Genomic DNA, 12,193 nt, shown 5'->3' on the forward strand with positions numbered 1-12,193 from the left:
GTCAATCCCTTCATGGTCACTCGCAAAAGTGAGATCTAATAGAGATAATAAAGTAAATATTGTTGTATAGATTGGGAAGTAAAGATTGCAAAATAGTAAACGAGATTCAACAATATGGAAAAGAGATGCAATATAATGGAAAAGAGAGCCAGGGGCCATATGTTTCACTAGTGGCCTATCTCGAGATAGCATGTATTATGGTGGGTGAACAAATTACTGCCGAGAAATTGATAGAAAAGCGCATAATTATGAAGATATCTAAGGCAATGATCATGAACATAGGCATCACGTCTGTGTCAAGTAGACCGAAACGATTCCGCATCTACTACTATTACTCCACACATCGACCGCTATCCAGCATGCATCTAGAGTATTAAGTTCATAAGAACGGAGTAATGCATTAAGCAAGATGACATAATGTAGAGGGATAAACTCAAGCAATATGATATAAACCCCATCCTTTTATCCTCGATGGCAACAATACAATACGTGCCTTGCTGCCCCTACTGTCACTGGGAAAGGACACCGCAAGATTGAACCCAAAGCTAAGCACTTCTCCCATGGCAAGAAAGATCAATCTAGTAGGCCAAACTAAACCAATAATTCGAAGAGACTTGCAAAGATATGAAATCATGCATATAAGAATTCAGAGAAGAACCAAATAATATTCATAGATAATCTTGTTCATAAATCCGCAATTCATTGGATCTCGGCAAACACACCGCAAAAGAGTATTACATCGAATAGATCTCCAAGAACATCGAGGAGAACTTTGTATTGAGAATCAAAGAGAGAGAAGAAGCTATCTAGCTAATAACTATGGACCTGGAGGTCTGTGGTAAACTACTCACGCTTCATCGGAGAGGCAATGGTGTTGATGTAGAAGCCCTCCGCGATCGATTCCCCCTCCGGCAGATCGCCGGAAAAGGCCCCAAGATGGGATCTCACGGGTACAGAAGATTGTGGTGGTGGAAAAGTGGTTTCGTGGCCCCCCCTGATGTTTTTAGGGTATAAGAGTATATATAGGCGAAAGAAGTACGTCAGTGGAGCTACGAGGGGCCCACGAGGGTGGGGGACGCGCCTACCCCCTGGGCGCGCTCTCCTGCCTCGTGGACGCCTCGTTGCATCTTTGACTTCAACTCCAAGTCTTCTGGTTTGCTTTCGGTCCAAGAAAGATCATCGCGAAGGTTTCATTCCGTTTGGACTCCGTTTGGTATTCCTTTTCTGCAAAACTCTAAAATAGGCAAAAAAAACAGAAACTGACATTGGGCCTCCGGTTAATAGGTTAGTCCCAAAAATAATATAAAAGAGCATATTAAAGCCCATTAAACATCCAAAACAGATAATATAATAGCATGGAATAGTCAAAAGTTATAGATACGTTGGAGACGTATCAGCGATGGGCGGCGCTCCTCGGGGGCGGCTGACCCGTGGCTGCGACGGGGAGGCTTGGGAGGGGGGTGGGGAGGCAGGGAGGGCGGCGACTGGGCGGGAAGGGTGCGGCGGCGACGACACGGGGTGGCAGGGAGGAAAGAGTAGAGGAGAAAGAGAGAGAGGTCGACGGCGGGGGCGCGACCCCGTTTAGTTATTTTGAAGCTTTGTTGTCCGCCTCGCCTTTGTCGCGTGCTAGCATACGACAAATAGGGGGGCCCATTAGGGTTTGACAGCAGTGGGCCAAACCTCCTCTTTGTTGTCTGCTATCAGACGACAAAAAGTTGGCTGATGGAAAAGCCTTCCTTCATCGTCCGCTGCCGCTTTGCCGTCTGCTTTTTGGTGGCTGATGGCAAAGCCATTCTTTGTCGTCTGCTAGCAGACGATAAAGAGGGGGCAGACGGCAAATCTGCTAATTGCAGTAGTGTAAGTTTAACATATATGGTGTATCAACCGTAAATTCATCGTAATGCTAAACACAACCAATGTCTCACCAATGTGTTGTGCGAAAATGTTGGCTCTATGATGGTACTTTCTTCATTTTTATTTACTCCGCATATTAGATTTGACTAGTCAAACTTGATAAAGTTTGACCAAGTTTATCGAAAAAATTATGATCAATTACAATAACAGATCTGTATAATGTGAAAGTACATTCAACAATGAATCTAATGATATTGATTTGTTATTGTATATGTTAATATTTTTGTCTATAAATTTTGTCAAAGTTTATAAAGTTTGACTTTGACCAAAGCTAATATGTAGAGTATTGTCGAAAAAAGAGAAGCACTATACCATCCATCAACTAGTGAAACAAAGGAGCAAGGTACTATTGCATTTGTCAGTCAAAGCCCAACAACGCTGTTCTCATTCCAAAACCCTCTAAACCCTATTCCTTCTTCTATCCATCCATTCCCCTCTCTGCCTGCTCTCGCCCAGCCCCGCCCACCTCCATGCTCACCTGAGCAATCTCGTACATCCCCATCCGTCATGGCCTCCTCCAAGCTCCTAACCACCGCCGTGAGCTCCTCCATCCGGCACTTCTACCGCCTTGCCTCCTCCCCCTCCCACCGCCCTCCTCCCGTCGCCTCCCGGTGCCATTCCTCTCTTCTTGCTTCTGCACCGCCGCCGCCACAACATCCGCCCCCGCACCGGTGGATGCCGCCTACTCCACCGTCGTCGCCGCCACAACAGCCATCCCCGTGCCCGTGGACGCCGCCTGCTCCGCCGTCACACGCGGTCTCAGCATCACTCAGTTGTACATAACTTGTGATTTGTACACATAAGCTTTGGTAATGCATCCCAACATCACTCAATAGCGGGGAATTGACGCGGATCATGTTGCATCCCAACTACATTTTGCGTTGTGTTTAATCTGGTTGTCTATTGAACGTGCGCAAACAAATATCGTTTTTGTTGTGTTTTCCCTTTTCACTTTTGTCACCGAGTTTTTTCTCATTATAAATAGTCATGAAGTCATTGATATAGCTCTCAAGGTGGCCAAATGGTCCGTTATGACGACCCAATGGGCGTTAGTTCTTCTTCTTCTTAGAGTGCACAATGGCTGTAGCGAAGGGCAATGCCCGACAGGACGCAAATGATACTGTTCTACTCCACGACGATCGTTTGGATGGGTGGAGGCCAAGCCCAAGGGGTACGCCCAACTCACATATGGCCTTGCCTTTATTGCCAAACGCCCTTGACCTTGTTCTTGATTTATTTCTTAGACAAAAGGGTCAAATGACAAAGCAAAACAAAAAACATCGGCACTAAAATCTTGGCACACTTTGAAAGTCTACTGATGTCCTTTCTGCCCCAACACATAGATTTCTTCCTTTTTACTTGACTGAAGAGGTGTTTTGCCGATGCCTATGCTAGATGAACAAATAGTAGTCTTAAGAGTGACAACATGACCATAACACAATATACCAATTTCAAATGGAAAAAGGAGTTGTCCGGTCACCTAGTGTCCTCGTTTTAACTAGTTTCTTCCTATTTTTTTATGATGATTTCATTGCAACAGAATATAAACTAGGTTTAACATACATGGTGTATCAATCGTAAATTCATCGTAACGCTAAACACAACCAAGTCTCACCAACGATGTAGTCCTACCCACTTGAAATAAACTACTATTGATCTCGTGAAAACAAAAAATGGTTTTGTGCGAAAATGTTGGCTAACACATTATATTGTCGAAAAAAAGAGAAGCATTATACCATCATCAACTACTGAAGCAAAGGAGCAAAGGTACTATTGCATTTGTCAGTCAAAGCCCAACAACGCTGTTCTCGTCCCAAAACCCTCTAAACCCTAATCCTTCCTCTATCCATCCATTCCCCTCTCTGCCTGCCTCCATGCTCACCTGAGCAATCCCGTACACCCCCAGCCGCCATGGCCTCCTCCAAGCTCCTGACCACCGCCGTGAGCTCCTCCATCCGTCGCTTCTACCGCCTCGCCTCCTCCCCCCTCCTGCCGCCGCCCGCCTCCCGCCGCCTCCCGGTGCCACTCCTCTCCGCGCGCTTCTGCTCCGCCGCCGCCGCCGCCGCCGCCACCGCGCCGGTGGAAGCCGCTTACTCGGCCCTCGCCGCCGCCACAGCAGCCGCCCCCGCGCCGGTGGACGCCGCCTCCTCCGCCGTCGCCGCGGTCTCCGAGGGCCACCCGTGGCCGGAGTGGGCCGACTTCCTCGAGAAGCTGCGGGCCAAGGGGTACTTCGTGCGGCCCCCTCTCGCCTCCGGCGCCCCCGTGGGCGAAGAGGTGGCCGCGGATGCCGTGGCCAAGCCCGACTACCCCTTCAGGGACCAGAACAGGGTGAAGAACGCGTGCCTCAAGTTCGCGCGCGAGCGCTTTGATCTTCTCAGGTTCGCAGCTGCGAGATGCATAATTACCTTCTAGCTCGGTCATAGTTTGCTTCTGTGCATGAATTGGACTTAATATTCTATTGCACACTCTGCCTACTTGGTACCTGGTAGGATTTTACCTGGAGCCGTGGTCCTAGTTGTGGCCTTGTGAAAGCCTGTGGTAGAATCATCCATACTCCCAGACCTAGTGTGTTTGGTTGTGTTCCATCCCTCAATTCAAATTGGATTGTAAGTCCTAGCTAAAAGACATTCAGATTTGGAGGTCTGGAAAAAATATATTAATGATTGTTTATTTATAATAATTTGATTTTTGTGCATGGTCAGGTAACCACAAAATTGACATTCCTATCATGGCTTCAACAATTACTCGCAGAATGACACAAAACAAACATGGTAGAATTGTAGACAGTGAACTGATCTGAAAATGTGCCCTACCACACTTTCCTAGGTCTGATACTGGACATGCGAACCTTGCTGTAATGATTAAATATTATCCAGAGAAGTTATATCCCAATTCATGTTGGGGTCATGGTTGTCAGCAATTTAACAGTGATTCTGTGACCAGTAACTAAATCTTTGAACTGATTGTGCCTACTAACTTTGTAACTACTTTTATGTTTCTTGCTTGACTGGAATTTAATTTGACTGCATTATTATCACAGCTCTCTTCCCAAGAAGGATATTCAAGCTATTGTCGAGTGTGGCTGTCCTAATATCTTCCGAAAGGCTGTCAGTTCTGCAAAAAGGCTGAGAGAATTTGTGCAGGTTGACGAAGGAGATGTAAGTTGGTGTGTTCTTTCTCCAATATGTGTTTCCTATTATATTGGGCTGTTGATTTTCTTTACATATAGCAGGCTCCTTTCTTTACTCACAGTTTGATATCAGAAAAAGGGTCTTAAGACTTTGATCTTTGATACAGGCATGCAGTGTTTGCAAATTGCGTGGGTCTTGTGATAAGGCTTATGTCATTCCAAAAGCTGAGGAAGCAGCTCGTACCGTTGATGTTGTGCGCATACTGCTAACTTATGCAATAGATCCAGCCAACCTATCTGGAGAAAATTCTGTTGGTGGGGGTGTGCAAGAATCTGCAAGGAAGCTTCTCTCAGATCTGACTATGCTTTGTGACACAACAATTGATCCATCTCTTCCTAAACCTGTAATTCACACTTATAGCAAGCAGGATTCATCAACCAAACCTGACAAGGGCAAACAATCATCTAGGGTATCAGCTGGAAAGGGTAGAGAAACAGCTGTGACTGAAATGAAGAAGGGTGACTGGCTTTGCCCGAAGTAAGTCCGTTAATCTCTAAATTAATCGACTGTTATGCAGCTTATGCTGCTCTACCTTCTTTTTTATGAACCTTGGATTTGATTTTCTTTATGTTCCCTGTGAGATTGCTAAGTCGGATGATTTTGTTACTGCAATGATCATATGAGAGCATCATGTATGATGATCAGTGATTTTCTCAACTCATGCAACCTAGGGTCCAGTACCATCATTAGAACCAGTTTTTCTTTGGACAGATGTTACTACTTCTTTTGAAAAAAATATGTTACTACTTCTTTTGAAAAAATATGTTACTACTTCATTCACATTACATAAGGCCATCTCTAGGGCTGTAATTAGGTATGCTACTATCTTAATTCCAGTTGAATGATATTAAACTAATTTATCAGAAAATTTGGTTTATATCCTCATTTACCACTAAACACAAGACAGTTTGTGCTTTTCTTATGACTGCTTTTCCATCTGATCCAGTATTTGTACTTTCCGCATTTAACTTTGCCCAATTACAATGCATTCTTATGTACTTTATCCAATGGCTTACAATGTCATTGTAACCTTTTCTATGTGAGGAAAACTTGAATTCTCCCTCTGATCCATATTACTTGTAGCTCAAACGGATGTATCTAACACTGAAATACGTCATACATCCGTTTCAGCGACAAGTAATATGGATCAGAGGAGTACTAGATTTTGGATTGATTGTCTGTAGCATGATATAATTTGCTGTACAGCCAAGTCTACTTGCATCTCCAGTGATAGTCTTCGCATGGATATTTGAACCAAATCTAGATGTATCTATTATTGCTTAAGAGCTTGAAATACCTGTTCGCAAAGCGATACGTTATGTTGTAATAGGATTTCCGACTTCCTAGAAATCCACATATGGGAGGGATCCCAGAAGCAAGGTCAGTCCGTTTTAGTTTAAATTAGTTGTATCTAATAGGCCGGTTTATACTTTTTCTTGATGCGTGCATCCAAACAGGCTGGGCTGCCAGGTTTGTTACGTTTTCCTGGATATGTTATGTAGTGTAAAATGCTTCTGTGTTCAATAAAAAATCTTAGATTTGAAGTGAACGTTGAGTTAAATGGTTGATCTGCACCAGCCAAGACTATCCCTTGGTGGCATTATTCAGAAAGGCGCCTCTTAGGCGCTAGGCGACAACCAAACGTGTAACCTAGGGCAAGAGCAGGGCTCTAGGCAGCCAGTGAGGTTTTCCGGCAAGGAATCGACCTCACCGGCAAGGAATTATGGGGAGGGAGGAGCCAGTGTGGGGAGAGAGCACCCAAAGGCTCTGGTGAGATGACGAAGTGTGGTTGGTCGCTGGTGGTTTGTTGTCGCCGCTATTGCTCATGCAGTCATGGTTGCTGTATATGGTGGCGGCCCTTCTTTTCTTTCTTTTTCCTTTTTATTTGGCCTTCCACACTGTCAGATTTCTCCCTATGAGCTCTCCAGGAAGTAGCTGCTGATTGTGCTGATGACCGCCTAGGCATAGCCTAAGTGGGCTAAATGCTAGGCGATAGCAAGCCTAGCACTATGTTGAACCTTGCCTGGTGGTATTTTTTAATAGAAGGAAACGACCTTAGTACTCATGCAGGTAGCCAACTAACCAGTGCTCAGCTCTATCGCTAGGTTCAGAATCTGTGCAGAATTTGTTTTGGTGGATCGTAGAAGCACCTCTTATATGGGGTATGCATTGGCCGGGGTTGATTTTTTGTAAGACTAAAATTCGTGATTGTGCAAAAAGCTGGCGTTAATCAGTGGCCTTTATTGTTTGCTGCACTGATTTCATATATTATTTTCTTGCACATGTGGAAGGATGATGTACTGTACTACTATTGGCTGCTGATTATGTCTTGTTAATGGATTTTCTGTAATTTTGCCAGCTGCAACTTCTTAAATTTTGCTCGAAATCGTCAGTGTCTCGAATGCAAAGTTGATGGACCAAAGAAGATAGAAGCAGCCATCAGTGAAATGAAAATGGGAGATTGGATTTGTCCAGGGTAATTATCTGACCTGGTATACATTTTTCCCTAATGTTTCAGTTTCAGCAGCTCTCCATTGTCCATACTCACTTGTTTGCGCTTTCAGATGCGCTTTTATGAACTTCTCTCGCAACAAGATGTGTTTTAAATGTGAAGGGCAACGGCCAAAAAGGCAGCTTAACCCTGGAGAGTGGGAATGCCCCTCGTATGTGCTAACCACGTCCTCTTTGTGACTCTTCCCTGCTTATAACGAACTAATAAGAAATTACCTCCCTTGTAGATGTGATTTTGTTAACTTCCGACGGAACCAGGAGTGCAAAAAGTGCAGCCACGACCGCCCCGAAGACGATACCCAGGATAATAAGCTCGGATACGATGTGTGGAGAAACACCAAGGGAGCTAACAAGGATAGAAGCTTTGACTCTGTTCGCCAGGAAGACGACGACGGCGATGAAGAGGGGTTGCCATACAAGGGGGAGGAGCGCAGGCATGTAGCGAGCAGAAGGGCGTCACCAGCCCGGAGGGAGTTCGCGGGCAAGAGTAGTAACCATGGCGACGAAGACGATGCCTTGCCATACAAGGAGGGAGACAGGCGTGTGTCGAGCAGAAGGGCCTCACCAGCCCGGAAGGGACACGCGAAGAATGACGGTGATGATGAGGATGTCGAATTGGATGTCTCGCCCTATGATGGGGCGCGCAAGCATGGATCGAGCAGAAGGGCGGCGCCAGGCCGGAGGGGATTCACCAAGGATGAAGACGACGTGTTGCCGTATGAAGGGGCGCGCAAGCATGTGGTAAGCAGAAGGGCAACCCCATCCCGGAGGAGATTCACTGCTGCTAGAGGAGAATAGGCAGTAGCTATACTACACCATTGATGCCTTTTCTTGTAGCAGATGTGATACCATATTGCGCATATTTTAGCTGAGCACAAGTCACGAAATAATAGCGATTTTGGCAAATTACTTGCATTTTTGGAAATTAGAAACGACATTGACAGCCTCATGCATGCACTTCTGATGTGTGACATAATCTGAGTAGTTAAAAACAGCTGTTTCTTGGCGAGGTGTATTTTTTGTGTGCACCAACGATGACCATGCCTTGTACTTCTCTTGTGAACTGACACAGGCTGGAGGGGCTTAAAGATTTTATGAGAAACGAATGCACACAACAACATCAACGTCACCGGAGATAACAACAAGCATAACATGGTCCGCAGATGTGGCACAAGAAACTAACGAGATTTACGAAAACCGTATCCAAAACTGTACTGCAAAACCTAAAACTTCGATGTTATAATCCGTCTCCATACAGCCTTATTCTGTGAGAGTAAAACAGACGCACACACATATATTTGACACTTTAAAAGACATCATCAACACGCCTAAATGACTCGAGTCACAGCGGCCATCAAGCCAGGCATCAGTCCGGGAACCTCAGATCGCCTCCCTGATGACAAGGTTGATGCCGAACGACGCCGTGCAGATGATCAGCCCCATTATCGCCGGGAAGTTGAGCCCCCTGCAGAGTTCACCAAAGCGAAAAGGAAATCGACGAGATCAGAACCGCCTCGACGACAAATGAGAACTGACTGGACAAAAAAAAGGGAATGAAATCCTTCTAGCAGTTGCCGTTTGGTGTCATTGACGCGTTGTTCGGCATCATAAGCTGCAAATTTGGTTCAAGTCAAACATTTCTCACACTCAATTCAGAGCTCACGACTTTGCTCCTAGTAGTTACCATGTACTCTATAAAACCGGAGTGGTTGACATAGGACAGAAGCTTAGGTAGGATTGCAACACCACATCCAATTATCATGGTCTGTAAAATTCCCAGGACCGAGAAATTTCCTAAGAAACTAGTAGCTAAACATGCTGGAAATCAAGTGAATTTCTTTTGCCCCACGTCCACACAATGATTTGAATTGGACGCCATCATCATCTGAATCATCGCTGAGCGGAAAGCAAACACACATACCCAAGCTTGTAGCGGTTCTCCGGGACGCCGGTGGCGTAGCCCTTGAAGTAGAAGAACCTGGCGACGGTGTAGAGCAGCCCCAGCGCGGCGGCGGCGACCGGGTGCTGCAGGCCGCCGAGCAGCAGCGTGGCGAAGAAGAGCGGCATCATCTCAATCGAGTTCTGGTGCCCCCTCTGCAACACAAATTCACAAGAACTTAGCCAACTCTCGTTCGAAATCGAAATCGATCAGCGATGGGGAATCTGGCGGTGGCGGACGGACCTGGACGCAGTTGAAGGGCTTGGCGTCCTTGTTCTCCGACTCGGTGGCGTACATGGTGGGGTAGAACACCTTGTACCTGGAAGAACAGGCGGCGGCGGCGCAGGATCGTCGATCAAGCTCCAGAATCAAATTCTCCGGAACAAAAATGGGCAAGAAACACCTACTTCTTGCGGGCGGCGCCGACCTGGAAGCTCATCCAGAAGTTGAGGAAGGCGTAGGCCACCACGACGAGCACCACGTAGCCGTACTCCTTGCTCAGCTCCACCGACACCGCCATCGTCGTCTACCTTGGTCTCTCCTCTTGGTTTGCCTTGGAAGCTGAGATTGGATGATGGGGGGAATGGAGAGGAGGTCTATCTTATAGGAGGAGAGTGGAGAGACCGGAGGTGTCTAAGAGAAAGTCCTCCTGCCCTGCGGCGGCCCAAGAATGCTTTGACCGATTCCCTCCCTCGAGCCCATCTTGGCAACCCCGCCTTTGTTCTTCTCGCTGTCCCTACTTTTCAACGAGGCATTGGATTTAATGTTGATACCAATTTCAGAAAAATAGTGATTTTAGTGAGATCATCACTGTTCATTCTATTGGAAATTTATCATCCATCCCAACCTCTTGAAAAAAACATTTGCTATTCCTGTCATGCAATTAAACAAACTCAAATTCAACTATGTGTTTTCCCGTCCCTACGTTTTTACGGTCTTGCTAGCAAACTTCAAAGAGGCCCACGACCCTCTTGTTTCCTCTCCTAACTCTAGGCGGCTAGCGCAATCTCCCTTTTGTCTGCCGCTCTGGCGGCCGATGGCAGAGGACAGAATTCATGTGCCTTCACTCTGGTTAACAGTTTATTAGGATTTTTTAGTCCTCGCAGGCGCGAAACTTGAACGGATGTGTCTCTTCTTCTTCGAGTTCACCTGTCTGGATGTAGTCGACGGAGCTCTGGCATAGAGTCCTGCCATCTCCTTGGGGACGGTGAAGCTAGAGTTTATCGCCATGTGGCCATATTTGGAGTCAGGTGTTTCAGATCTATGCAAGGGTTCAACGACGACAATTGTGGCTCTAGTGCGTTGGTCCTTAGGGTAGGTGCATGAAGACTTTCCAGCTATAATCGACAAGGTCAAGCCGGCTCGGGTAAGGGAGCGGCGACAATGGCATGTTAGCATCTTGTTCTGACGACAATAGTGGTCGTTTGGTGATCTCGGAATCTCAATGTAGTTTTTATTATGTTTGAGATTTTTTGTACTTCTGATGAATCTTATGATAGATCTGATCGTTTCTTGCGAAAAAAAGACTTCAAAGAGGCCCTTAGTGAGATCCATAGTGACGTTTGAAGACGATGGAAAAGCTGGAATGGACAAGGTTATTTCGACATGGGGAGCTACATTCTGCTCCAGTCAACCGGAGGCCTGCGTCACGCGTGACGTCTGCCTAAACGTTGCCGTAAGAATCGTCCCAGGAGTGATTGTTTAGTCCTCCTGTCTAATTTCCTTTGTTTCTCAGATGCGGGGCAGGTGGTCGTGGTTAAGAGCACGCATCGTGCCAAACGAGGCATCAATGGGAGTTGGAAATGACTTTTAGTTAGTTATCTTTTCTATTGCAAACTCTGTCTTCGGGCTTCAACGCTGATCTGTGCTTCGACACCCGTTCATGGACGGGGAAGACCAGTCCACAAATATTGATATGAAAACCGGTCATCCAACGCTACATGTATACATTTCAAGTCGGGTTCAACGAACCAGACAAATTTCATGCAAATTCTATGAATTTCATTAAAGTTTCGATATAATTTACATAAAACAGATGGTATTTCGACCGTTTTATTAAAAACTCTCTGTAAAAAAAAAATCCTGTACCGGATGACCACCTTATACGTGTGTCCGCTCTATCCTGCCGCACCGTTGTTGGCATTCGTGTCGTCGTCCCTCAAGGGGTGCAAGGGTGCTGGAGGGCCGTGACAAACCTTGTCCGGCAGCACCAGGCCGGACGAGATTCACCAAGAATGAAGCCGACGTGTTGCCGTACGAAGGGGCGCGCAAGCATGTGGTAAGCAGAAGGGCAACCCCATCCCAGAGAGGAGGTTCACTACTGCTAGCGGAGAAAAGGCAATAGCTATACACCATTGATGCTTTTTCTTGTATCATATATGATACCGTATTGCATATATTTGAGCTGAGTGATTTTGGCAATTACTTTCCTTTTTGGAATTTAGAAACTATGTTGACAGCCTCATGTATACACACTTCTGACGTGTGAGATAATCTAAGTAGTTAAAAGCAGTTGTTTTTTTTAGAGAAAAGACTAAGCCGCGCCTGAGGAAGGCCCGAACCTAGTCCGATTTTGAATTACAAACCCATCAACCGGCCAGGATTACAAGGGCAGTTACCATACAGCAGGAAAAAGAAA

The 12,193-nt window shown here is 46.0% G+C and overlaps 2 protein-coding genes across 2 annotated transcripts; one reads left to right on the forward strand and one right to left on the reverse strand.

Annotated features, from left to right (window-relative positions):
- The first annotated feature begins 2,421 nt into the window (after positions 1-2,421).
- On the forward strand, positions 2,422-8,631 carry LOC119292462 (zinc finger protein VAR3, chloroplastic-like). Its single transcript, XM_037571295.1, has 7 exons — positions 2,422-2,689; positions 3,752-4,292; positions 4,955-5,072; positions 5,212-5,582; positions 7,465-7,581; positions 7,670-7,768; positions 7,844-8,631. The coding sequence occupies exons 1-7, from the start codon at positions 2,422-2,424 to the stop codon at positions 8,412-8,414; spliced, it is 2,085 nt and encodes a 694-aa protein (XP_037427192.1). The 3' UTR covers positions 8,415-8,631.
- Positions 8,632-8,742: 111 nt separating this feature from the next.
- LOC119294799 (microsomal glutathione S-transferase 3-like) lies at positions 8,743-10,226 on the reverse strand. The gene is made up of 4 exons (XM_037573069.1): positions 9,963-10,226; positions 9,799-9,874; positions 9,538-9,710; positions 8,743-9,081 (listed from the first exon to the last, which is right to left on the reverse strand). Exons 1-4 carry the CDS (start codon positions 10,073-10,075, stop codon positions 8,997-8,999), a joined length of 447 nt encoding a protein of 148 aa, XP_037428966.1. The 5' UTR covers positions 10,076-10,226; the 3' UTR covers positions 8,743-8,996.
- Between the last annotated feature and the right edge of the window lie 1,967 nt (positions 10,227-12,193).

This window comes from Triticum dicoccoides, chromosome 4B (assembly GCF_002162155.2).
Source record: "Triticum dicoccoides isolate Atlit2015 ecotype Zavitan chromosome 4B, WEW_v2.0, whole genome shotgun sequence".
Lineage (NCBI taxonomy): Eukaryota > Viridiplantae > Streptophyta > Magnoliopsida > Poales > Poaceae > Triticum > Triticum dicoccoides.